This window comes from Pygocentrus nattereri, chromosome 18, assembly GCF_015220715.1.
Source record: "Pygocentrus nattereri isolate fPygNat1 chromosome 18, fPygNat1.pri, whole genome shotgun sequence".
NCBI lineage: Eukaryota > Metazoa > Chordata > Actinopteri > Characiformes > Serrasalmidae > Pygocentrus > Pygocentrus nattereri.
In genome coordinates, this window is record NC_051228.1 from 1,276,727 (window position 1) to 1,304,000 (window position 27,274).

The 27,274-nt window shown below is 44.2% G+C and overlaps 1 protein-coding gene across 4 annotated transcripts in view; it reads left to right on the forward strand.

Moving 5' to 3' along the window:
* Positions 1-277: 277 nt before the first annotated feature.
* trim37 (tripartite motif containing 37) overlaps positions 278-27,274 on the forward strand; it is a 51,837-nt gene continuing 24,840 nt past the window's right edge. For 3 of the 4 annotated variants that reach the window (XM_017687826.2, XM_017687828.2, XM_037547633.1), the window contains exons 1-16: positions 278-425; positions 1,696-1,764; positions 3,761-3,862; positions 4,349-4,389; positions 4,623-4,739; positions 6,281-6,368; positions 6,540-6,662; positions 11,035-11,158; positions 11,245-11,312; positions 13,301-13,425; positions 13,960-14,010; positions 14,925-15,006; positions 15,308-15,384; positions 15,571-15,750; positions 16,817-16,931; positions 22,514-22,735. In XM_017687826.2, coding sequence (XP_017543315.2) covers positions 1,744-1,764; positions 3,761-3,862; positions 4,349-4,389; positions 4,623-4,739; positions 6,281-6,368; positions 6,540-6,662; positions 11,035-11,158; positions 11,245-11,312; positions 13,301-13,425; positions 13,960-14,010; positions 14,925-15,006; positions 15,308-15,384; positions 15,571-15,750; positions 16,817-16,931; positions 22,514-22,735 — 1,536 coding nt within the window. In that variant the 5' untranslated portion in view covers positions 278-425; positions 1,696-1,743. Of the gene's footprint in view, positions 426-1,695; positions 1,765-3,760; positions 3,863-4,348; positions 4,390-4,622; positions 4,740-6,280; positions 6,369-6,539; positions 6,663-11,034; positions 11,159-11,244; positions 11,313-13,300; positions 13,426-13,959; positions 14,011-14,924; positions 15,007-15,307; positions 15,385-15,570; positions 15,751-16,816; positions 16,932-22,513; positions 22,736-27,274 lie in introns of those variants that run through there. The other variant, XM_037547634.1, reaches the window with a different exon arrangement.

Sequence of the window (27,274 nt, forward strand, 5' to 3'; positions counted from 1 at the left end):
TCATCAGTATTGATTAGGTTATCTGTAATCATCAGTATTGATCAGGTTATCAGTAATCATCAGTATTGATTAGGTTATCAGTAATCATCAGTATTGATCAGGTTATCTGCCCCAGCCCTGCAGCGGTGTTGCAGCGCTGCACGGACGCAGCTATTTTTGAGAGGTGGGCGAGACGGGTGGTCAAACCCCGCCCCATCACTCTTACACCTGCTTGTGATTGGTCGGCGTGAATCAGTCCGTCCTCTGTGATTGGTCCTAGCGGTTTCCCATGGTGACGGACACTGCCCAGCGCAGTGGTGATGCTAAGCTAACGCAGTGCTAACGGCGGACAGACTGAGGGAGCCTCGCCGCCTCCGGTCTGGGATTTAATGTGTGTGCGGGTGTTTAAGGCGGGATATACCGCGGATTGAGCGCCACACTGCGAGGTAAAGCTTGACTGTGCACGCTTTTATTAGAACAGTCGCCAGTGTCGCTCGCTTAGCTGCCCAGCAAGTTGGCTTGGCTTCTTATCGGAATTTTCCGTTCCGCCTTAAACAGCGCAGCAGTCGTAGTCTGGCGCCGCCGCTGCCCGAGTGGAACTGCAGCGCCGCTTAAGGTGGACCGGGAAGTTCCCATAAGAAGCTGGCGAATAAGACGCTATGCTAAGCTAACAGTAGATGCCGTGTTTATTACACTTCAGCTGTGATCAAAATCCTCCTTAACTCTGATTTAACCCTGACCTGCTTTCGTTTAACCGTATTCGTGACTCTTCTCGTAGAAATGCCGTGTTGAGCTGGCTTTAGCTGCTTCCACATCGAGCTATTTATCCTGGGAAATGAGTGAAAATGACCTCTTTTTCGGACTGTTGCTTATTTTTGGTAATGTGTAACACTCTGGGTTGTATTTTAACCTTTGTTAAGGTGGTAAAGCACGAAAAACATCAGACATGACCTCCACAGCAGAGCTGAAGGCCTTGATCTGACTCTGGCTGATTTGTGTGAACGATGTAAACAGTGTGGAGATCATATACAGGCTGTAGTTCAACTTTTGGGGCAAAAATATTCAGTATTGATGGAGAAAGATCCACTGTCTTCTACTGTTCAGGCTCACTGTAACTTTAAAAAACTACGAGCACCTACGATAAAACCTTAGGTAGTTCTTTAAGGGTTCTTAGGTGAGGGGAACTGTTCTGTGAGTTTATATAGAACCATGTCATCCTTAGATGGTTCTTCAGATCAGTGGAGAGTGCTGTATGTGGTTCTGTATAGCACCGAAAAGGGCTCTGCTGCTGTTACGATGTCAACGGAAGAACTCTTTTTAGTGCTATATGGGACCCTTTTTGAAAAGGTTCTGTACAGAACCATACATAACACATTCTTCATCAGTCTGAAGAACCATTCAGGCATGACATGAATCTATATTGAGCTGTTGGTTGTAAAGAGAACCGTTCCCTTTACTGAAGGAGCATCTCTTAAAGAGTGTAAATGTGTTATTGTCTATTTTTTGGACACCGTTATTCACTGATTTTTCTTTTTTCAGGCTCATAACTGTAAAATTATGAGCACCTGCATTAAAACTGCCAATGCTCTTCGTGGTGTTGGTGAATATCAGCTTTTCCAGGCTTGCGTACTGCTGAAGATTAACCAGCTCAAGGTTTATTTTGCTGTTTGAGCATAATTTAATCTGAACGTGCAGCTTTTTCATCTCTCTTTCTAGATCATTCAGGACCGCAGTTTCGTCCCAACACAGATAAAACTGGCTGACATGGATGAGCAGAGTGTCGAGGTAGGCTGAGTGTTTTATATCGATTTCTGTTTTAATTCGCCTGCAGACGTGTGTGATGGTCAGTGTGATGGTCAGCAGTGGCAGAGACACCGAGCAGCGAGACCAAATTTAGGCCCAGTCCCATTTCACCCCTCATCCCTAGTTCTAGTTGGGTTCTTGGTTCTTGTGACCCTTATTAGTCCCACAGCGTTTAACCCATCTGTGAAGTGAAGCACCACAAACACACTAGGGGGCAGTGAGCACACTTGCCCAGTGGGCAGCCCTATCCGCAGTGCCCAGGGGGCAGTTGGGGGTTAGGTGTCTTGCTCAAGGACACCTCAGTCACGTACTGTTGGCTCTGGGGATCGAACCGGTGACGTCCTGGTCACAGGGCTGGTTCCCTAACCTCCAGCCCACGACCGCCACATAGACAGAGGGGTAGGGCGAAGTGTTCGGCCTACATGACCCTCCAAACTGAGGTTTTTCAGAGACTCCAAACAGAGATATGAGAAAAATGGAAAACATTGAGAGACGAAAAAGACGAGAAAGAGACCAAAGAAACCCACAAACGTGAGAATTTTCTCTGTTAAAAAAATGACAGTAATTGATAAATTGGACATTCCCATATCCAGCGAAGACCTCACAGTGGCTCTGTGATCTGATGCTTTTCCTTAAATTAGAGAAGATTACGTTTTCATCCAGAAAGTCTTCGGTAAACGTCCATAGAACTTGGGATCCTGTGATTGGTGTAGTTAGTGAGTAACACCTCTGCCTTCTACACTGTAGACTGGGGTTCAGTCCCCCACCAGGGTAAACACCCTGCACTATACCAATAAGAGTCCTTGGGCAAGACTCCCAACACCACCTTCGCCCACCTGTGTAAATTGATCAGATTGTAAGTCGCTCTGGAGAAGAGCGTCAGCCAAAATGCCGTAAATGTAAATGATTGCATATTTTGAGAAGCTGAGAAATCCGCCCGCTAACTAGTGTATACGTCCCCCTCTTCTATGTAAAGATTCCTCTTTAGCTGAAATACTTACAATCCCAGTGTCTGTATGTACAGTGATATGAGCCTGTTGTCTGTTTTCTTTCTAATTAATAGTCCAATTATGTAAAAGGTACATCCTGACCTAATCAGTACTATGTGAATATATATATATATATATGTGTGTGTGTGTGTGTGTGTGTGTGTGTGTGTGTGTACATTATACAGTATATATTATATACATTGTTTTTACTTCTGGTTATGATGTAAAATGTGGAATGTATATATGACTGTAATAATGTATCTGCGTAGACCCACGAATAAAGAATAATGTTAAAAAACTAAAAATGACAGTAACCATCAGATTGTCTTAGTTTAATGTGGTTTCAGTTTATTCTGGTCCTTTTCATCATAACAGGCGAAACAGTCACTAGTAGTGCTGCCTCGGTAGCTAACTTTCCCGTTCCACCTTAAACAGTCCAGCAGTTCTGACGCCTGAAGCGCCAGAATGTAACCGCTGCTCCATTTAAGGTGGAACGGGAAAATTCCAACAAGAATCTGGAGAATCTCTGACTTCAGCTTCATATCACTGAAGAATTAGGGGGGGTGGTAATAAATAACTGCCCCCCTCTTTGAAGGCGTATGATCCCTAAATGTAACTAAAGCCCAGCAGTGAGGAGCTGAACTTTCCCCTCCTCTGCTGTCCCTGCAGACGGGCAGGGTCGCCTACAGAGCGGCGCTAGTAGCTGTTAATGAAGTGATGCTCTTTTATTAGAGGGCCTCATTTCAGAGGGAAGATCTCAACCACTGCCCTGTAGCTCAGGAACAAGGGGCAGCGCTCCAAAACAAGGGGTCGGGGTGAAAGTGAGAAATGGGACGGGGCCTTGTTAATGCAGCAGGCCTTTTGCAGCGATACCTGTTCTTTGTGGAGGGTCTGTGGAGGGTCTGTGGAGGGTCTGTGGAGGGAAGCGTGGCTGTCCCTCTGGTGTAGGTGTCTGTGCTGAACGGCTCTGTGTTCTCTCTCCGGTGTAGAGTATAGCGGAGGTGTTCCGCTGCTTCATCTGTATGGAGAAGCTGCGAGACGCTCGTCTCTGTCCTCACTGCTCCAAACTCTGCTGTTTCAGCTGCATTCGGGTTTGTACATTTACTCACACACACACACACACACACACACACACACACACACACACACACACACACACACACACACAAGGGCTGCGTAGTATATTGTTTTTTGTTGATATGGCAGTTCTGCTGTGAGCATCTCGACCAGTCACGGTTCCAGATGAGTTCCTTTGGGCGTTTTGCTACTGCTGGACACCTTCTTTTCTGACACCCAGCACTGCAAATTATAAAGAGAAACCTGGAACTACTGAGCGCCACCATGTGGCCAAATCTAGAAACATACAATCAGCCCTGAACTGTTCAGCGCCACCGTGTGGCCAAGTTACGAAGAGAAAAGCCTGGAACTATTAATTTCTCAGGTTGCTTACAGAAGAGCTGTCAGCTGTGAAAAACACTGTCCCTGAACTGTAAATGTGTAAAAAGTAAAGCTGTTGTTTGTCCCTCAGTCTGAGGGCAGTGATGGTGTTTTGTGTGTGCTGTGTGTGTGTTTTGCAGCGCTGGCTGACGGAGCAGAGAGCTCAGTGTCCACACTGCCGGTAAGTCCTCCTCCTGCAGCCCCGCTGATGCACTCGGCCTCTCTAAAGCTGCCGCTGAAATGAGTCTGTTGATTGATTTTCCTTTTGTCTGTTTGTTTGTGTTCATGCAGAGATCTCGTTTTAGAGCATTGATCAGTTACACTAAAGCAATCACATTTAATCACATTTAGAGAATCTCCAGAATAACGTGTGTGTGTGTGTGTGTGTGTGTGTGTGTGTGTGTGTGTGTGCAGGGCTCCACTGCAGCTCCGGGAGCTGGTAAATTGTCGCTGGGCAGAGGAAGTGACCCAACAACTGGACACTCTGCAGCTGTGTAACCTTTCCAAACACGAAGAGAACGACAAAGACAAGTGAGCCTGACTCTACCCTGACGATGACCTTCAGGCTGAGAGCAGATCAGTGCTGTGATCTTCTGTCTGGCTGTTAAATGTGTGTTAATCTCAGAAAGACACAGTCAGCAAAATCTGTGCAATTTCCAGTCAAAACAGCCATTAAGTACAAGTAAGAGATATAAGATAATCCTTACTCTCACAACGGGGGAGATTCTCAGTGGTAGAGCAGCAAAGGGACAGCAAGGCGCTCAAGGAAAGACCAACAAAGAGAGAAAGAACAAACAAGATATTTACCTTATTAATTACATGCCGCTCTTCTGCTGCCCCCTTGTGGCTCCACAGCTGATCAGATCAGCAGGTAATAATAAAATAATCCTCCTCTACAGTAAAATAAAGCTCTGCTGATCCTTCAACACAGTTTAACAGTAAATGGTCTTAAACGCTGGAGTTAATGTAGAACTGCTGATTCACCCTTTAACCCTGAAGATCAGCGCAGACGGCTGGTCACCATAGCAACTCAGACCACAGTCTCGCCCAGCTAGTAGCTACGAAACGGTAAAGAGAGAGATTTAAGACGGACATCGATAATCTGGAGACGAATGGACGGATTAGTGTTTATAGTCAGTCCAGCTGGTTTCCTGATACGTTTAATCTGCAGCGAGAAACTGAAACACTAAAAAGCCACAAAGCTGAAGTCGCTTCTCCTTCACCAGCTTCTTGTTGGAATTGTCCTGTTCCACCTTAAATGGTGCAGCAGTTACATTCTGGCAGCTGAGAAGCGACTTCAGCCTCGTAAAAAAGTCAAACGTTGAGAGACGTTTTACAAGAAACTTCTACTTTAGTGGAAAAGTTTCCTGCTGGAGATGTGAGAGAAGCAGCTACAGCTGAGCTGAAGACTAAAGCAGAGCAGCGTCAGTCTACCAGGACATCAGCACATACTGAGACACGTTATAGCCAAGCTGGTAAAATGGACTTAACATGTTGTGGCTTCCAGGGTGGTTTGACTTTTGATGAAAGGACAAAAATGGCTTTTCTTAACATTTGGGTTGCCACTCCTGGTCTAGACTATATATATATGTACAAGACTAAAGAAGAAAATCTAAACTCTGCACAAAGTTAGCAATATAAACATTTCTAAATAAAAGAGTAAAAATCCTCACACTGTAAGGATATTTTACACATATTGCTCATGGAGTGCTGAATATATTGAACACAGGTGTAGTGATGAATTCCCAGTGTCAACAGCAAAAGCAAGGAGACAGTCAGAGTGAAAATGAGTGGTAAAAGGATGAGCTTCCAAAACTGGAGTTCTAAAAATGGTTAAAAGCTACAGAGAAAATGACTTCTAACAACCACCTGGAAGACCTGGATGGATTTGTGAGGACCGTTTTCACCCGTTATAAGTGGTTCAGTCTTCATGGTGTGGTAAAAGCTTTTAAAGTCTTTAAAATGTTCTGGCTACAGAGATAAAAGGTTTTCTGACTCTGTAGAAGTTTTGCTGCACTGCAGACCAGTGAGTGTGTTCCCATGTGTTCCACCAGCATCTGGTTTCCTTACAGATGTGAAAACCATCATGAGAAGCTGAGTGTGTTCTGCTGGACCTGTAAGAAGTGCATCTGTCACCAGTGTGCTCTCTGGGGAGGAATGGTACAGTTTAATCACTGTTTCAGACTCGGTTTATATCACAATACCTACACGTAGAGTCGGTTGTTCAGTGAACGTGGTTTTTAAGGTGATTTGTTCTACAGCAGTGAATTAACTGGCACTGTGTGTTGAGTTTGTGCTGTTAGTCCTCAGTGTCCATGTCTTCTTCTTCAGCATGGCGGCCACACGTTTAAGCCACTGGCCGAAATCTACGAGCAGCACGTGACGAAGGTCAACGAGGAGGTGGCCAAACTCCGCCGCCGGCTCATGGAGCTCATCAGCCTCGTTCAGGAAGTGGTGGGTGAACACACACAGCACTCACAGTGGCGCTAAACGGTCCCAGTTCAGCAGAGACGCCTGCGCCGTCTGAAGACTGGAGCTTAAAAACTAATGTAGCTAACACACACCTCCCTTCCCTTCCCTTCTCTCCTCCCTTCCCTTCTCTCCTCCCTTCCCTTCTCTCCTCCCTTCTCTCCTCTCTTCTCTCCTCTCCTCCCTTCTCTCCTCCCTTCCCTTCCCTTCTCTCCTCCCTTCCCTTCTCTCCTCCCTTCTCTCCTCCCTTCTCTCCTCTCCTCCCTTCCCTTCCCTTCTCTCCTCTCCTCCCTTCTCTCCTCCCTTCCCTTCTCTCCTCCCTTCCCTTCTCTCCTCCCTTCTCTCCTCTCTTCTCTCCTCTCTTCTCCTCCCTTCTCTCCTCCCTTCCCTTCTCTCCTCCCTTCCCTTCTCTCCTCCCTTCTCTCCTCTCTTCTCTCCTCTCCTCCCTTCTCTCCTCTCCTCCCTTCCCTTCCCTTCTCTCCTCCCTTCCCTTCTCTCCTCCCTTCCCTTCTCTCCTCCCTTCTCTCCTCCCTTCTCTCTTCTCCTCCCTTCCCTTCCCTTCTCTCCTCCCTTCCCTTCTCTCCTCCCTTCCCTTCTCTCCTCTCTCCTCTCCTCCCTTCTCTCCTCCCTTCTCTCCTCCCTTCTCTCCTCTCCTCCCTTCCCTTCCCTTCTCTCCTCTCCTCTCCTCCCTTCTCTCCTCCCTTCCCTTCTCTCCTCCCTTCCCTTCTCTCCTCTCTTCTCTCCTCTCTTCTCTCCTCTCCTCCCTTCCCTTCTCTCCTCCCTTCCCTTCTCTCCTCCCTTCTCTCCTCTCTTCTCCTCCCTTCTCTCCTCCCTTCTCTCCTCCCTTCTCTCCTCTCCTCCCTTCTCTTCTCTCTTCTCTTCTCTCCTCCCTTCTCTCCTCCCTTCCCTTCTCTCCTCCCTTCCCTTCTCTCCTCCCTTCTCTTCTCTCCTCCCTTCCCTTCTCTCCTCCCTTCTCTTCTCTCCTCCCTTCCCTTCTCTCCTCCCTTCTCTCCTCTCTTCTCTCCTCTCCTCTCCTCCCTTCTCTTCTCTCCTCTCTTCTCTTCTCTCCTCCCTTCTCTCCTCCCTTCTCTCCTCTCCTCTCCTCCCTTCCCTTCTCTCCTCCCTTCTCTCCTCTCTTCTCTCCTCTCCTCCCTTCGCTTCTCTCCTCCCTTCTCTCCTCTCTCCTCTTCTCTCTTCTCCTCCCTTCTTTCCTCCCTTCTCTCCTCCCTTCCCTTCTCTCTTCTCCTCCCTTCTCTCCTCCCTCCTCTCCTCCCTTCCCTTCTCTCTTCTCCTCCCTTCTTTCCTCCCTTCCCTTCTCTCTTCCCTTCCCTTCTCTCCTCTCTTCCCTTCTCTCCTCCCTTCCCTTCTCTCCTCCCTTCTCTCCTCTCTCCTCCCTTCCCTTCTCTCCTCCCTTCTCTCCTCTCTCCTCTTCTCTCTTCTCCTCCCTTCTTTCCTCCCTTCTCTCCTCCCTTCCCTTCTCTCTTCTCCTCCCTTCTCTCCTCCCTTCTCTCCTCTCTTCCCTTCTCTCCTCTCTTCCCTTCTCTCCTCCCTTCCCTTCTCTCTTCCCTTCCCTTCTCTCCTCTCTTCCCTTCTCTCCTCCCTTCTCTCCTCTCCTCCCTTCTCTCCTCTCCTCCCTTCTCTTCTCTCCTCCCTTCCCTTCTCTTCTCTCCTCCCGTCCCTTCTCTCCTCCCTTCTCTCCTCTCCTCCCTTCTCTCCTCTCCTCCCTTCTCTTCTCTCCTCCCTTCCCTTCTCTCCTCTCCTCCCGTCCCTTCTCTCCTCCCGTCCCTTCTCTCCTCCCTTCTCTTCTCTCCTCCCTTCTCTTCTCTCCTCCCGTCCCTTCTCTCCTCCCTTCTCTTCTCTCCTCCCTTCTCTCCTCCCTTCTCTCCTCCCTTCCCTTCTCTCTTCTCCTCCCTTCTCTCCTCCCTTCCCTTCTCTCTTCTCCTCCCTTCCCTTCTCTCCTCCCTTCTCTCCTCTCTTCTCTCCTCTTCTCTCCTCCCTTCTCCTCTCTCCTCTCTTCTCTTCTCTCCTCCCTTCCCTTCTCTCCTCCCTTCCCTTCTCTCCTCCCTTCTCTTCTCTCCTCCCTTCTCTCCTCCCTTCCCTTCTCTCTTCTCTTCTCTCCTCCCTTCTCTTCTCTCCTCCCTTCTCTTCTCTCCTCCCGTCCCTTCTCTCCTCCCTTCTCTTCTCTCCTCCCTTCTCTCCTCCCTTCCCTTCTCTCCTCCCTTCTCTTCTCTCCTCCCTTCTCTCCTCCCTTCCCTCCTCTCCTCTCCTCCCTTCTCTCCTCCCTTCCCTTCTCTCTTCTCCTCCCTTCTCTCCTCTCCTCCCTTCTCTCCTCTCCTCCCTTCTCTTCTCTCCTCTCTTCTCTTCTCTCCTCCCTTCTCTCCTCTCCTCCCTTCCCTTCTCTCCTCTTCCCTTCTCTCCTCTTCCCTTCTCTCCTCTCCTCCCTTCCCTTCTCTCCTCTTCCCTTCTCTTCTCTCCTCCCTTCTCTCCTCCCTTCTCTTCTCTCCTCCCTTCTCTCCTCTCCTCTCTCCTCTCCTCTCTTCTCTCCTCTCTTCTCTCCTCTTCTCTCCTCTCTTCTCTTCTCTCCTCCCTTCTCTTCTCTCCTCCCTTCTCTTCTCTTCTCTCCTCCCTTCTCTTCTCTCCTCTTCTCTCCTCCCTTCTCTTCTCTCCTCCCTTCTCTTCTCTCTTCTCTCCTCTTCTCTCCTCTTCTCTCCTCCCTTCTCTCCCCTCTTCTCTCCTCCCTTCTCTTCTCTCCTCCCTTCTCTTCTCTCCTCTCTTCTCTCCTCTCTTCTCTCCTCCCTTCTCTTCTCTCCTCCCTTCTCTCCTCCCTTCTCTTCTCTCCTCCCTTCTCTCCTCCCTTCTCTCCTCCCTTCTCTCCTCCCTTCTCTCCTCTCTTCTCTTCTCTCCTCCCTTCTCTCCTCTCTTCTCTCCTCCCTTCTCTTCTCTCCTCTCTTCTCTCCTCTCTTCTCTTCTCTCCTCTCTTCTCTCCTCCCTTCTCTCCTCCCTTCTCTTCTCTCCTCTCTTCTCTTCTCTCCTCTTCTCTTCTCTCCTCTTCTCTCCTCCCTTCTCTTCTCTCCTCCCTTCTCTTCTCTCCTCCCTTCTCTCCTCCCTTCTCTTCTCTCCTCCCTTCTCTTCTCTCCTCTTCTCTCCTCCCTTCTCTTCTCTCCTCCCTTCTCTCCCCTCTTCTCTCCTCCCTTCTCTTCTCTCCTCCCTTCTCTCCTCTCTTCTCTCCTCTTCTCTCCTCTTCTCTCCTCCCTTCTCTTCTCTCCTAGTGTCTTCTCTCCTCTTCTCTCCTCCCTTCTCTTCTCTCCTAGTGTCTTCTCTCCTCTCGTCCCTTCTCTCCTCCCTTCTCTTCTCTCCTCCCTTCTCTCCTCCCTTCTCTCCTCTCTTCTCTCCTCTTCTCTCCTCCCTTCTCTTCTCTCCTAGTGTCTTCTCTCCTCTTCTCTCCTCCCTTCTCTTCTCTCCTAGTGTCTTCTCTCCTCTCCTCCCTTCTCTTCTCTCCTCTCCTCCCTTCTCTCCTCTCCTCCCTTCTCTTCTCTCCTCCCTTCTCTTCTCTCCTCCCTTCTCTTCTCTCCTCTCCTCCCTTCTCTCCTCTCCTCTCCTCTCCTCTCCTCTTCTCTCCTCTCCTCTTCTATTCTTTTCTCTCCTCTCCTCTTGTCTTCTCTCCTCTTTCTTCTCTTTCCCCTCTCTTCTCTTCTCTGCTCTTCTATTCTTCTTCTCTTTTTCACTTCAGTCCTCCTGACTTTCTTTTCCACCCTCTGTTTTTTGTTTTTGAAGGTCAGCGTGAGTCGTGTAGTTTATTTCCAGAAGCAATTCATTTGTGAAGCAGGGACAGTAAATGATGTCCACCAGGGGGCACTGTAGCTCTCTAAATGACGCAGCCTGCAGCAGCGTGTGCTCAGGATTGTCTTCTGTTAATATTGTTGGGTTTTTTTGTTTGTTTGGTTTTTTAGTTTTTTTTGTTTATTTACTCTGAGCCTTGAGCCTTGATTTGTGTATCTGAGTAGTTGTCTGTTAGTATTTATTGGTTCAGTATTGATACAGCGGAAGCCTATAATATGCAAATTAGTTCCACAACCGCAGTGTTCACTGTGTGTCCTGACCAATCACAGCTTCAGACGAGTCTCTGAGGGTGTTTTGATAAATAAAGGTGTTCATGTAGTCCAACACGCGTCAGTTATTTTGGTCTTCAACCATCTGACAGATGTGATTCATCATTGTGTTTACAGTGTATTTAATAGGCTCACTGCAGATGTAATATGATATGTAATATCACGCCGCTGGTGTTTTGCCTGTGTCATCCAGCCGCACTGCGCGGTAATGTGTGATTAAACTGAATCGTGATGTTCATGTTGATCAGGAGAAGAACGTGGAGGCGGTGCGGGGAGCGAAGGACGAGCGCGTGCGGGAGATCAGGAACGCCGTAGAGATGATGATCGCTCGGCTGGATAATCAGCTCAAGAACAAACTCATCACTCTCATGGGTACCTCTGACCTCTTTCCAGTTATCCATGCGTGCTTTATACTGGTAGAGATGTGGGCCTTTCACTCACAGCGCTGTGTTCACCAGGCCAGAAGACGTCTCTCACTCAGGAGACGGAGCTGCTGGAGTCTCTGCTGCAGGAGGTGGAGCACCAGGTGGGAGGAGTTCACAGAACTGCTGAAAAACACTCAGATACTCGTCTGGTTAACCAAACGTTTGAGTATCTTGAGGAAGCTTTGAGATGCACTGGAAGAGAAGTGAGCTATTCATTTAGTCTGTGTAGTAAATCTGGAGTAGGAAACACTGGGGCTGTCAAACCATGTAAATAATTCATCGCGAGTAACAGAATTATTAATCATATTATTTGACCAAATATGGAATATTTTTCTCAGCACATTCTGCCTCGATGAGTCAGCAAAATAAGCTTTATCAGAGTGTATTTATTACTATTAGGAACACTTTATCTGAAACCTTATGGTACCATCAAAAAAAGGTAGAAATATTTCACCAGTTTCACTGGTTTAGCTAGTTATTCTGACAATGTTTTACCATAATAGTCATTAATAAATGCAAATATCTGTTCATTAAAGGAGGCATTTGCTTGTATTTCTGTAAATTTACAACAGCGGTGTTAAAATACAGTATATACAGTAGAGCTGGACCTGAATATTCGACTATTCAGATATTTGTTTGTTGGGTAGGCGTTCGGTTTTTCATTTTGGGGTTTTTTTTTTGTCTTTTTTGAGGGTAAATTTGAACTGCAGAACCCTGTGTACCGTTTGGGGTTCTGGGATTAAATTTAGATGACTCGAGGTTTCGGGCCAGAAAGCAGCTTTATGTTTAATTTGCTGAAAACGGCTCCAAACTCGGCGAGAAGAAACAGCCCCTCCAGCGCTAACAGCTGAAAACACTGCCTGACCTCCTGCTCACTCACGGCAGTGAACGTCCCCCCCGTACTGGACCCTCACTAGGGCTGCAGTGTTGCCCTTCCTACCTCGAGTTAGACCACCTTAATGACCTCTGGTTAACCCCTGCAGGCTCTGTGCTGTTACCCACCGCCCTCCCAACCCACGTGTGTCAGGCTCCGGTCCTCGTGGGCCAAAACACTGCAGCTCATCAGCTGATTAGCAAGGCCTCTGTGATCTGAATTCGGAGCATTAGATGAGGATAAACACTCATATCCACAACCCTTCTGGGCCAGATGTGCCCCCAAGACAGGCTGTTGGGCCTGGTAGATGGAGCGAAGCTGTGCTGTGAGCACCACTGTGCTCCGTGAGGAAAGCAGCTCTGGAGCCTAAAAACATTGCATTAGATTAAGATTAAGGGCCACACTTTATTTGGATGATCCCCTATAGATGCTCTACAGCTACTTGCATCACTAACAAGCTTTCTGGTGATCCTCAGTTGATCATCAACAACATTATGGTTAGTGGTAGGAGTAAATGTAGGTTTGTGGTTTGAGGTTAAGGTTGGGGTTAGGTTTAGGGTTTAGGGATAGATTTAATAAACTGAACATTTACAAAGATTCTGCAGTGGACCATCCAAATAAAGTGTGACCAGATTAAGATTAAGTGACCCTTATTAGTCCCACAACGGGGAAGTTTCACACACTAGGGCAGTGGGCACACCTGCCCAGATCAGCCCTATCCACATTGCCCTGCCTTGCTCAAGGGCGCATAAGGGATCAGGGGTGTTAGGGACCGTGCTAATACACAGCATAAACCTGGGTTTATTTATATGCATCTTTTTTTAAAAGTGGATGTTGATCATTGCGTTTAATAGTATGTTAATAGTGAAAATGTGTTTTTTTTCCACTGTGTTCGGTTTTCAACGGTCCTTTTCATTGATTGATTAATTGCTGCTGATCCGTACTTCTCCCATGAGCTGCTTAAGACCCGACGACCTTGGTTTTATCAAGAGAGCCGTAAATAGTTCTAACATTTCAAAGCTGTGTTTGGGTGAGAGGACCGCAGTGATGCGGCTGTGCTTCAGCCTGAACTGCAGATGGTTCAAAGGATCAAACTACAACTGTTAACCAAGTGAACGTGTTTTAACAGAGTACGGCGTTGCAGTAAGTGCTGTACAGCTCGTTTCTATTTGAGTGAGTTTTTAAAGTGGTTTTTCTCGCATGCTTGTCTCTCAGCTCCGCTCATGCAGTAAGAGTGAGCTGATCTCTAAAAGCCCGGAGATCCTGCTGATGTTCCAGCAGGTCCACAGGAAGCCCATGCAGTCCTTCGTCACCACACCTGTCCCGCCTGACTTCACCAGGTGATCCAGACACCTCACACGTCATCGCTGTCAGAACAAAAGTTGAATGGTCCCGAAATGATCTGGAAACAAGTCCGGTCCCGTTCAGATTGAGCACATGTTTTTGATGGACAGAAATAAGGTGTTCGATTAGTCTTTAAAGGTCCTGTGAGGTGATGGACCAGTCAGTGTAACTGCTTAAGTAAAAATGAAAAATACATTTTCCATTGTGCTGTTTCATTCATTCTAACTAAGAAAGATGACTTATTATTATTATTATCATTACTGCTATTATTATTATTATTATTACTGTTACAGAAGGTTATTATTATAATCTACATGTCACCACTTCAGTCTGGTTAGTCAGAGCGTAAAGCAGGATTGAGGTGGACAATTTAAGGTCTAAGAGGGGCTTATCTGGTAGGAATACCCCTTAGCTCGTCTGTTAGAAGGTCTGGCTTAAGTTATCTGGCTAACTAAGTAAGCCTGTTCTGTGTAATAAAACCACAAGATTTACTCACTGCTCATTTACTCCCTCTCTCTGCCTCTCCACAGCGAGCTCGTTCCTGCGTATGACTCCAGCACTTTTGTCCTGGCAAACTTCAGGTAGAAATGCTCTCATTTCTTCAACCTCATAGTTAATCCATTAAATCCATTAAAGCGTTTATATCCTAAATTTCCTTCGGGATCAATGATCTATCTATCTATCTGTCTATCTGTCTCTCTGTCTATCTGTCTCTCTATCTCTCTATCTCTCTATCTCTCTATCTATCTCTCTATCTCTCTCTCTATCTCTCTATCTCTCTATCTATCTATCTATCTATCTATCTGTCTATCTGTCTATCTGTCAGTCTATCTATCTGTCTATCTATCTGTCTATCTGTCTATCTATCTATCTATCTGTCTATCTATCTGTCTATCTGTCTATCTATCTATCTATCTATCTGTCTATCTATCTGTCTATCTGTCTATCTGTCAGTCTATCTATCTGTCTATCTATCTGTCTATCTATCTGTCTATCTGTCTATCTATCTATCTGTCTATCTGTCTATCTGTCTATCTATCTGTCTGTCTATCTATCTGTCTATCTGTCTATCTATCTATCTGTCTATCTGTCTATCTGTCAGTCTATCTATCTGTCTATCTATCTGTCTATCTGTCTATCTATCTGTCTATCTATCTATCTATCTGTCTATCTATCTGTCTATCTGTCTATCTATCTGTCTGTCTATCTATCTGTCTATCTATCTATCTGTCTATCTATCTATCTATCTGTCTATCTGTCTATCTATCTATCTATCTATCTGTCTATCTGTCTATCTATCTATCTATCTATCTATCTATCTATCTCACAATACCTACATTTAGAGCTGGTTAATCGTGCACTGTGATTTGAGATGGTGTGTGTGTGTGTGTGTGTGTGTGTGTGTGTGTGTGTGCGTGTGTGTGTGTGTGTGTGTGTGTGTACGTGTGTGTGTGTGTGTGTGTGTGTGTGTGTGTGTGTGTGTACGTGTGTACAGTACACTGAGGCAGAGAGCAGACCCTGTCTACAGCCCTCCTCTCCAGGTGTCCGGGCTTTGCTGGAGGCTGAAGGTTTACCCTGTAAGACCTTTATGTTTCTCTGTGGGTTGAATGGGAAGAAAGTTTTCCAGTAGAAAGAAAAACTTAATCAGGGCTCCAATTGTTCTTTTCTAATCATTTAACCTAGCAAGCGTTTTTAAATCAAACAGTGGAAGCCATATCGCCCCCTGCACTTCCTGTAGAGTATTGCACTCCTTTGATGATCAGATACTATAGAGCTCCATGTTTAATGAAGTAAACAGGGCGTTGATAATTTCCAATATAAATGAACTTGAGTTGTCTTGCTGTTTTTGTGTTAGTCACTCAGTGTGTTTGTGTTTAGGACGGGAACGGCGTCGTTCGGGGAAATTATCTGTCCGTTTTCCTGGAGCTGTCAGCCGGGCTCCCCGAGACGTCCAAGTAGGCCACTGTTTTCACCCTTTTTTCAGGGCTCCACCTTTCATGCCGCCTTTCCTCAAGAGTGTTACAGTTAAACCAATAGCTTGGTTTAGACGTCAAACCAAAATATCTGATTTGATTCACTGCTTTTGGGTTAAGGATCAGATACTGAGTAGAATGTTGCTTTAGTGGACGCCCTTTCTGCAGATACGAGTATCGGGTGGAGATGGTGCATCAGGCCTCCAATGACCCCTCCAAAAACATCATCCGGGAGTTTGCATCTGACTTTGAGGTGGGGGAGTGCTGGGGGTATAACCGCTTCTTCAGGCTGGACCTGCTGGCCAGCGAGGGTTACCTCAACATGCAGACGGACACGCTCATACTGAGGTATGTTACGGGTTTTCTGGAGAAACTGAGAAGATCTCTCTTTATATACTTTTACCGTGGCCAGTTTGTGTTATGCAGCTGCAATGAAGTAGCACAATTGCATCCCTAATTATTTAGTTAGTTACATAAATACATTTCTCCCCAGACGCGGCGAATAGGATCTGTTTCTTGCCACAAACATTTTCACATATTCACTATTGTGCACATATACCCATCAGGCGTAACGTTCTGACCACCTCCTTATTTCTACGCTCATTGTCCAGCTTATCAGCTCCACTGACCGTTCAGTTCCACTCTGTAGTTCTACAGTTACAGACTGTAGTCCATCTGTTTCTCTGTTACCCTGTTCTTCAGTGGTCAGGACCCCCATGGACCCTCACAGAGCAGGTACTGTTTGGGTGGTGGGTCATTCTCAGCACTGCAGCAACACTGACGTGGTGGTGGTGTGTTAGTGTGTGTTGTGCTGGTCTGAGTGGATCAGACACATGAATTTCTAATCACTGTCCACTCTGTTAGACACTCCTACCTTGTCGGTCCACCTTGTAGATGTAAAGTCAGAGACGACAGCTCATCTGCTGCTGCACAGTTTGTGTTGGTGTGTTGATCAGCACAACAGACACTAGTTAATAGTACCACTAATAATACCTGTTCTGTGAGGGTCCATGGGGGTCCTGACCACTGAAGAACAGGGTAACAGAGTATCAGAGAAACAGATGGACTACAGTCTGTAACTGTAGAACTACAGAGTGGAACTGAACGGTCAGTGGAGCTGATAAAGTGGACAGTGAGCATAGAAACGAGGAGGTGGTCAGAATGTCATGCCTGACCGGTGTATTTCATTCTCTGTATGGCTGATATGAAAACTGTATTTATTCCATTCGAGTCTGTGCCATACTGCACATATTTGTGTTATATGTGTACATATATCTTCTATTATTTTTAATCTTGGTCTGTCTTAGTGTGAGTACTTGAATATAAAAGCGTGCTTGGCTAATAAAATGTTGCTGATTCTGTTTGTTCTATTTTAATGAAGCGTCCTGAAATGTTCTGCTTTGATGCTCTATAGATATCAGGTGCGATCGCCCACCTTCTTCCAGAAATGCCGTGATCAGTACTGGTACATCACCCAACTGGAGGCGGCTCAGTCCAGCTACATTCAGCAGATTAACAACCTGAAGGAGGTGAGTGCAGGAAAACCACAGAAAACCGGAGCGATTCCAGAATTTCTACTGCCGTAAAGATGATTGATGTGTTTTTTTTTTTGTTTTTTTTTTTAACCAAACAGTGGCTTGAAATTCCCTTCCACTGTCTTTGGCCCTTCGTGACCTCAGTCAAATGTCTTAGGGCAGGAGAAGTGCTATGAATTTTTTTTTTCTGTATTGTTTGTTTGATTGACTAATCTAAATATTCTGCCTTTTTAAAATGATCGTGTGGATCATATGAACATTATAGAGCTTTTTAAATGAAACAGTAGAAGCCGTATCGCCCCCTACGCTTCCTGTAGTGTATTACAGTCTGTCAGAGTGACTGTGTGGATCATATGAACATTATAGAGCTTTTTAAATGAAACAGTAGAAGCCGTATCGCCCCCTACGCTTCCTGTAGTGTATTACAGTCTGTCAGAGCGACTGTGTGGATCATATGAACATTATAGAGCTTTTTAAATGAAACAGTAGAAGCCGTATCGCCCCCTACGCTTCCTGTAGTGTATTACAGTCTGTCAGAGCGACTGTGTGGATCATATGAACATTATAGAGCTTTTTAAATGAAACAGTAGAAGCCGTATCGCCCCCTACGCTTCCTGTAGTGTATTACAGTCTGTCAGAGCGACTGTGTGGATCATATGAACATTATAGAGCTTTTTAAATGAAACAGTAGAAGCCGTATCGCCCCCTACGCTTCCTGTAGTGTATTACAGTCTGTCAGAGCGACTGTGTGGATCATATGAACATTATAGAGCTTTTTAAATGAATCAGTAGAAGCCGTATCGCCCCCTACGCTTCCTGTAGTGTATTACAGTCTGTCAGAGCGACTGTGTGGATCATATGAACATTATAGAGCTTTTTAAATGAAACAGTAGAAGCCGTATCGCCCCCTACGCTTCCTGTAGTGTATTACAGTCTGTCAGAGCGACTGTGTGGATCATATGAACATTATAGAGCTTTTTAAATGAAGCAGTAGAAGCCGTATCGCCCCCTACGCTTCCTGTAGTGTATTACAGTCTGTCAGAGCGACTGTGTGGATCATATGAACATTATAGAGCTTTTTAAATGAAACAGTAGAAGCCGTATCGCCCCCTACGCTTCCTGTAGTGTATTACAGTCTGTCAGAGTGACTGTGTGGATCATATGAACATTATAGAGCTTTTTAAATGAAACAGTAGAAGCCGTATCGCCCCCTACGCTTCCTGTAGTGTATTACAGTCTGTCAGAGCGACTGTGTGGATCATATGAACATTATAGAGCTTTTTAAATGAAACAGTAGAAGCCGTATCGCCCCCTATGCTTCCTGTAGTGTATTACAGTCTGTCAGAGCGACTGTGTGGATCATATGAACATTATAGAGCTTTTTAAATGAAACAGTAGAAGCCGTATCGCCCCCTACGCTTCCTGTAGTGTATTACAGTCTGTCAGAGCGACTGTGTGGATCATATGAACATTATAGAGCTTTTTAAATGAAACAGTAGAAGCCGTATCGCCCCCTACGCTTCCTGTAGTGTATTACAGTCTGTCAGAGTGACTGTGTGGATCATATGAACATTATAGAGCTTTTTAAATGAAACAGTAGAAGCCGTATCGCCCCCTACGCTTCCTGTAGTGTATTACAGTCTGTCAGAGCGACTGTGTGGATCATATGAACATTATAGAGCTTTTTAAATGAAACAGTAGAAGCCGTATCGCCCCCTACGCTTCCTGTAGTGTATTACAGTCTGTCAGAGCGACTGTGTGGATCATATGAACATTATAGAGCTTTTTAAATGAAACAGTAGAAGCCGTATCGCCCCCTACGCTTCCTGTAGTGTATTACAGTCTGTCAGAGCGACTGTGTGGATCATATGAACATTATAGAGCTTTTTAAATGAAACAGTAGAAGCCGTATCGCCCCCTACGCTTCCTGTAGTGTATTACAGTCTGTCAGAGCGACTGTGTGGATCATATGAACATTATAGAGCTTTTTAAATGAATCAGTAGAAGCCGTATCGCCCCCTACGCTTCCTGTAGTGTATTACAGTCTGTCAGAGCGACTGTGTGGATCATATGAACATTATAGAGCTTTTTAAATGAAACAGTAGAAGCCGTATCGCCCCCTACGCTTCCTGTAGTGTATTACAGTCTGTCAGAGCGACTGTGTGGATCATATGAACATTATAGAGCTTTTTAAATGAAGCAGTAGAAGCCGTATCGCCCCCTACGCTTCCTGTAGTGTATTACAGTCTGTCAGAGCGACTGTGTGGATCATATGAACATTATAGAGCTTTTTAAATGAAACAGTAGAAGCCGTATCGCCCCCTACGCTTCCTGTAGTGTATTACAGTCTGTCAGAGCGACTGTGTGGATCATATGAACATTATAGAGCTTTTTAAATGAAACAGTAGAAGCCGTATCGCCCCCTACGCTTCCTGTAGTGTATTACAGTCTGTCAGAGTGACTGTGTGGATCATATGAACATTATAGAGCTTTTTAAATGAAACAGTAGAAGCCGTATCGCCCCCTACGCTTCCTGTAGTGTATTACAGTCTGTCAGAGCGACTGTGTGGATCATATGAACATTATAGAGCTTTTTAAATGAAACAGTAGAAGCCGTATCGCCCCCTACGCTTCCTGTAGTGTATTACAGTCTGTCAGAGCGACTGTGTGTATCATATGAACATTATAGAGCTTTTTAAATGAAACAGTAGAAGCCGTATCGCCCCCTACGCTTCCTGTAGTGTATTACAGTCTGTCAGAGCGACTGTGTGGATCATATGAACATTATAGAGCTTTTTAAATGAAACAGTAGAAGCCGTATCGCCCCCTACGCTTCCTGTAGTGTATTACAGTCTGTCAGAGTGACTGTGTGGATCATATGAACATTATAGAGCTTTTTAAATGAAACAGTAGAAGCCGTATCGCCCCCTACGCTTCCTGTAGTGTATTACAGTCTGTCAGAGCGACTGTGTGGATCATATGAACATTATAGAGCTTTTTAAATGAAACAGTAGAAGCCGTATCGCCCCCTACGCTTCCTGTAGTGTATTACAGTCTGTCAGAGCGACTGTGTGGATCATATGAACATTATAGAGCTTTTTAAATGAAGCAGTAGAAGCCGTATCGCCCCCTACGCTTCCTGTAGTGTATTACAGTCTGTCAGAGCGACTGTGTGGATCATATGAACATTATAGAGCTTTTTAAAAGAAACAGTAGAAGCCGTATCGCCCCCTACGCTTCCTGTAGTGTATTACAGTCTGTCAGAGCGACTGTGTGGATCATATGAACATTATAGAGCTTTTTAAATGAAACAGTAGAAGCCGTATCGCCCCCTACGCTTCCTGTAGTGTATTACAGTCTGTCAGAGCGACTGTGTGGATCATATGAACATTATAGAGCTTTTTAAATGAAACAGTAGAAGCCGTATCGCCCCCTACGCTTCCTGTAGTGTATTACAGTCTGTCAGAGCGACTGTGTGGATCATATGAACATTATAGAGCTTTTTAAATGAAACAGTAGAAGCCGTATCGCCCCCTACGCTTCCTGTAGTGTATTACAGTCTGTCAGAGCGACTGTGTGGATCATATGAACATTATAGAGCTTTTTAAATGAAACAGTAGAAGCCGTATCGCCCCCTACGCTTCCTGTAGTGTATTACAGTCTGTCAGAGCGACTGTGTGGATCATATGAACATTATAGAGCTTTTTAAATGAAGCAGTAGAAGCCGTATCGCCCCCTACGCTTCCTGTAGTGTATTACAGTCTGTCAGAGCGACTGTGTGGATCATATGAACATTATAGAGCTTTTTAAATGAAACAGTAGAAGCCGTATCGCCCCCTACGCTTCCTGTAGTGTATTACAGTCTGTCAGAGCGACTGTGTGGATCATATGAACATTATAGAGCTTTTTAAATGAAACAGTAGAAGCCGTATCGCCCCCACACTTCCTGTAGTGTATTACAGTCTGTCAGAGCGACTGTGTGGATCATATGAACATTATAGAGCTTTTTAAATGAAACAGTAGAAGCCGTATCGCCCCCTACGCTTCCTGTAGTGTATTACAGTCTGTCAGAGCGACTGTGTGGATCATATGAACATTATAGAGCTTTTTAAATGAAGCAGTAGAAGCCGTATCGCCCCCTACGCTTCCTGTAGTGTATTACAGTCTGTCAGAGCGACTGTGTGGATCATATGAACATTATAGAGCTTTTTAAATGAAACAGTAGAAGCCGTATCGCCCCCTACGCTTCCTGTAGTGTATTACAGTCTGTCAGAGCGACTGTGTGGATCATATGAACATTATAGAGCTTTTTAAATGAAACAGTAGAAGCCGTATCGCCCCCTACGCTTCCTGTAGTGTATTACAGTCTGTCAGAGCGACTGTGTGGATCATATGAACATTATAGAGCTTTTTAAATGAAACAGTAGAAGCCGTATCGCCCCCTACGCTTCCTGTAGTGTATTACAGTCTGTCAGAGCGACTGTGTGGATCATATGAACATTATAGAGCTTTTTAAATGAAACAGTAGAAGCCGTATCGCCCCCTACGCTTCCTGTAGTGTATTACAGTCTGTCAGAGCGACTGTGTGGATCATATGAACATTATAGAGCTTTTTAAATGAAACAGTAGAAGCCGTATCGCCCCCTACGCTTCCTGTAGTGTATTACAGTCTGTCAGTGACTGTGTGGATCATATGAACATTATAGAGCTTTTTAAATGAAACAGTAGAAGCCGTATCGCCCCCTACGCTTCCTGTAGTGTATTACAGTCTGTCAGAGCGACTGTGTGGATCATATGAACATTATAGAGCTTTTTAAATGAAACAGTAGAAGCCGTATCGCCCCCTACGCTTCCTGTAGTGTATTACAGTCTGTCAGAGCGACTGTGTGGATCATATGAACATTATAGAGCTTTTTAAATGAAACAGTAGAAGCCGTATCGCCCCCTACGCTTCCTGTAGTGTATTACAGTCTGTCAGAGCGACTGTGTGGATCATATGAACATTATAGAGCTTTTTAAATGAAACAGTAGAAGCCGTATCGCCCCCTACGCTTCCTGTAGTGTATTACACTCTGTCAGAGCGACTGTGTGGATCATATGAACATTATAGAACTTTTTAAATGAAACAGTAGAAGCCGTATCGCCCCCTACGCTTCCTGTAGTGTATTACAGTCTGTCAGTGACTGTGTGGATCATATGAACATTATAGAGCTTTTTAAATGAAACAGTAGAAGCCGTATCGCCCCCTACGCTTCCTGTAGTGTATTACAGTCTGTCAGAGCGACTGTGTGGATCATATGAACATTATAGAGCTTTTTAAATGAAACAGTAGAAGCCGTATCGCCCCCTACGCTTCCTGTAGTGTATTACAGTCTGTCAGTGACTGTGTGGATCATATGAACATTATTACTGCCACTTCATTTAATTTATAAAAACCCATATTAATATTTTTTCATAAGCTGTGTTGTCAGCTTTGTCAGCTGGCCTAGAGCATTGTAGAGCTGCTTGATTGACTTGATTGACAGTTAAGCTTTGTGTAGCTACATGTATCCGCTGTTTGTTTGTTTTTCTCTCAGAGGCTGGCTATAGAGCTTTTCCGCCGGCAGAAGTCTCGGAGCTCCTCCCCACCAGACCGCCGTCTCTGCCCCTCCACCACTGCCTCTGCCGGGCCATCGAACCGTGACTCGCGACCTGGCAAAAGCTCCATGGCAGAAGAGGGGAACCAGACAACCACATCTGAGACCAAAGAGGAGGACGAAGAAGAGGACGAGGAGAAGACTCAGCAGGACGACTCGAACGTAAGAGCTCAGAGAAGCACTATAGAAATGTCAGAGGTGACGTCCAGGAAAGCTGCTCAGTCTCGCTGCTGACCCGGGATCTGATTCCTCTCTTTTTAACTGTCACTTTACTGAGACAAACAGATCCGAGATCAGCACTCCTGAATGCTACAAGATCTAGTTGCTACTAAAACTGCCAAAGCTCTTAAACAATAAGCTCATTCACAGATATAAAGCTGAAGCTTCTTATTCAGCTTTATCATTTTAATTTTCTAGTTACTCTAAGTGCACAGTGCATGATTAACCAGCTCTAAATGTAGGCATTGAGCTATAAACCGAGTCTGTTCTACAGTTTCTCATTAGACTGAATGAATAACCGGCTCTAAATGTAGGTATTGTGATATAAACCGAGTCCGTTCTACAGTTTCTCATTAGGCTGAATGAATAACCGGCTCTAAATGTAGGTATTGTGATATAAACCGAGTCCGTTCTACAGTTTCTCATTAGACTGAATGAATAACCGACTCTAAATGTAGGTATTGTGATATAAACCGAGTCCGTTCTACAGTTTCTCATTAGGCTGAATGAATAACCGACTCTAAATGTAGGTATTGTGATATAAACCGAGTCCGTTCTACAGTTTCTCATTAGACTGAATGAATAACCGACTCTAAATGTAGGTATTGTGATATAAACCGAGTCCGTTCTACAGTTTCTCATTAGGCTGAATGAATAACCGACTCTAAATGTAGGTATTGTGATATAAACCGAGTCTGTTCTACAGTTTCTCATTAGGCTGAATGAATAACCGACTCTAAATGTAGGTATTGTGATATAAACCGAGTCTGTTCTACAGTTTCTCATTAGACTGAATGAATAACCGACTCTAAATGTAGGTATTGTGATATAAACCGAGTCTGTTCTACAGTTTCTCATTAGACTGAATGAATAACCGACTCTAAATGTAGGTATTGTGATATAAACCGAGTCTGTTCTACAGTTTCTCATTAGGCTGAATGAATAACCGACTCTAAATGTAGGTATTGTGATATAAACCGAGTCCGTTCTACAGTTTCTCATTAGGCTGAATGAATAACCGACTCTAAATGTAGGTATTGTGATATAAACCGAGTCCGTTCTACAGTTTCTCATTAGGCTGAATGAATAACCGACTCTAAATGTAGGTATTGTGATATAAACCGAGTCTGTTCTACAGTTTCTCATTAGGCTGAATGAATAACCGACTCTAAATGTAGGTATTGTGATATAAACCGAGTCCGTTCTACAGTTTCTCATTAGACTGAATGAATAACCGGCTCTAAATGTAGGTATTGTGATATAAACCGAGTCCGTTCTACAGTTTCTCATTAGGCTGAATGAATAACCGGCTCTAAATGTAGGTATTGTGATATAAACCGAGTCCGTTCTACAGTTTCTCGTTAGACTGAATGAATAACCGACTCTAAATGTAGGTATTGTGATATAAACCGAGTCTGTTCTACAGTTTCTCATTAGGCTGAATGAATAACCGGCTCTAAATGTAGGTATTGTGATATAAACCGAGTCCGTTCTACAGTTTCTCATTAGACTGAATGAATAACCGGCTCTAAATGTAGGTATTGTGATATAAACCGAGTCCGTTCTACAGTTTCTCATTAGGCTGAATGAATAACCGGCTCTAAATGTAGGTATTGTGATATAAACCGAGTCCGTTCTACAGTTTCTCATTAGACTGAATGAATAACCGGCTCTAAATGTAGGTATTGTGATATAAACCGAGTCCGTTCTACAGTTTCTCATTAGACTGAATGAATAACCGGCTCTAAATGTAGGTATTGTGATATAAACCGAGTCCGTTCTACAGTTTCTCATTAGACTGAATGAATAACCGACTCTAAATGTAGGTATTGTGATATAAACCGAGTCTGTTCTACAGTTTCTCATTAGACTGAATGAATAACCGGCTCTAAATGTAGGTATTGTGATATAAACCGAGTCCGTTCTACAGTTTCTCATTAGACTGAATGAATAACCGACTCTAAATGTAGGTATTGTGATATAAACCGAGTCCGTTCTACAGTTTCTCATTAGACTGAATGAATAACCGACTCTAAATGTAGGTATTGTGATATAAACCGAGTCCGTTCTACAGTTTCTCATTAGACTGAATTAATAACCGACTCTAAATGTAGGTATTGTGATATAAACCGAGTCCGTTCTACAGTTTCTCATTAGACTGAATGAATAACCGGCTCTAAATGTAGGTATTGTGATATAAACCGAGTCTGTTCTACAGTTTCTCATTAGACTGAATGAATAACCGACTCTAAATGTAGGTATTGTGATATAAACCGAGTCCGTTCTACAGTTTCTCATTAGGCTGAATGAATAACCGGCTCTAAATGTAGGTATTGTGATATAAACCGAGTCTGTTCTACAGTTTCTCATTAGACTGAATGAATAACCGACTCTAAATGTAGGTATTGTGATATAAACCGAGTCCGTTCTACAGTTTCTCATTAGGCTGAATGAATAACCGGCTCTAAATGTAGGTATTGTGATATAAACCGAGTCCGTTCTACAGTTTCTCATTAGACTGAATGAATAACCGACTCTAAATGTAGGTATTGTGATATAAACCGAGTCCGTTCTACAGTTTCTCATTAGACTGAATGAATAACCGACTCTAAATGTAGGTATTGTGATATAAACCGAGTCCGTTCTACAGTTTCTCATTAGACTGAATGAATAACCGACTCTAAATGTAGGTATTGTGATATAAACCGAGTCTGTTCTACAGTTTCTCATTAGACTGAATGAATAACCGGCTCTAAATGTAGGTATTGTGATATAAACCGAGTCCGTTCTACAGTTTCTCATTAGGCTGAATGAATAACCGACTCTAAATGTAGGTATTGTGATATAAACCGAGTCCGTTCTACAGTTTCTCATTAGACTGAATGAATAACCGACTCTAAATGTAGGTATTGTGATATAAACCGAGTCCGTTCTACAGTTTCTCATTAGACTGAATGAATAACCGACTCTAAATGTAGGTATTGTGATATAAACCGAGTCCGTTCTACAGTTTCTCATTAGACTGAATGAATAACCGACTCTAAATGTAGGTATTGTGATATAAACCGAGTCCGTTCTACAGTTTCTCATTAGACTGAATGAATAACCGGCTCTAAATGTAGGTATTGTGATATAAACCGAGTCTGTTCTACAGTTTCTCATTAGACTGAATGAATAACCGACTCTAAATGTAGGTATTGTGATATAAACCGAGTCCGTTCTACAGTTTCTCATTAGGCTGAATGAATAACCGGCTCTAAATGTAGGTATTGTGATATAAACCGAGTCTGTTCTACAGTTTCTCATTAGACTGAATGAATAACCGACTCTAAATGTAGGTATTGTGATATAAACCGAGTCCGTTCTACAGTTTCTCATTAGGCTGAATGAATAACCGGCTCTAAATGTAGGTATTGTGATATAAACCGAGTCCGTTCTACAGTTTCTCATTAGACTGAATGAATAACCGACTCTAAATGTAGGTATTGTGATATAAACCGAGTCCGTTCTACAGTTTCTCATTAGACTGAATGAATAACCGACTCTAAATGTAGGTATTGTGATATAAACCGAGTCCGTTCTACAGTTTCTCATTAGACTGAATGAATAACCGACTCTAAATGTAGGTATTGTGATATAAACCGAGTCCGTTCTACAGTTTCTCATTAGGCTGAATGAATAACCGACTCTAAATGTAGGTATTGTGATATAAACCGAGTCCGTTCTACAGTTTCTCATTAGGCTGAATGAATAACCGACTCTAAATGTAGGTATTGTGATATAAACCGAGTCCGTTCTACAGTTTCTCATTAGGCTGAATGAATAACCGGCTCTAAATGTAGGTATTGTGATATAAACCGAGTCCGTTCTACAGTTTCTCATTAGACTGAATGAATAACCGACTCTAAATGTAGGTATTGTGATATAAACCGAGTCTGTTCTACAGTTTCTCATTAGACTGAATGAATAACCGACTCTAAATGTAGGTATTGTGATATAAACCGAGTCAGTTCTACAGTTTCTCATTAGGCTGAATGAATAACCGGCTCTAAATGTAGGTATTGTGATATAAACCGAGTCCGTTCTGCAGTTTCTCATTAGACTGAATGAATAACCGACTCTAAATGTAGGTATTGTGATATAAACCGAGTCTGTTCTACAGTTTCTCATTAGACTGAATGAATAACCGACTCTAAATGTAGGTATTGTGATATAAACCGAGTCCGTTCTACAGTTTCTCATTAGGCTGAATGAATAACCGTCTCTAAATGTAGGTATTGTGATATAAACCGAGTCCGTTCTACAGTTTCTCATTAGGCTGAATGAATAACCGTCTCTAAATGTAGGTATTGTGATATAAACCGAGTCTGTTCTACAGTTTCTCATTAGGCTGAATGAATAACCAGCTCTAAATGTAGGTATTGTGATATAAACCGAGTCCGTTCTACAGTTTCTCATTAGACTGAATGAATAACCGACTCT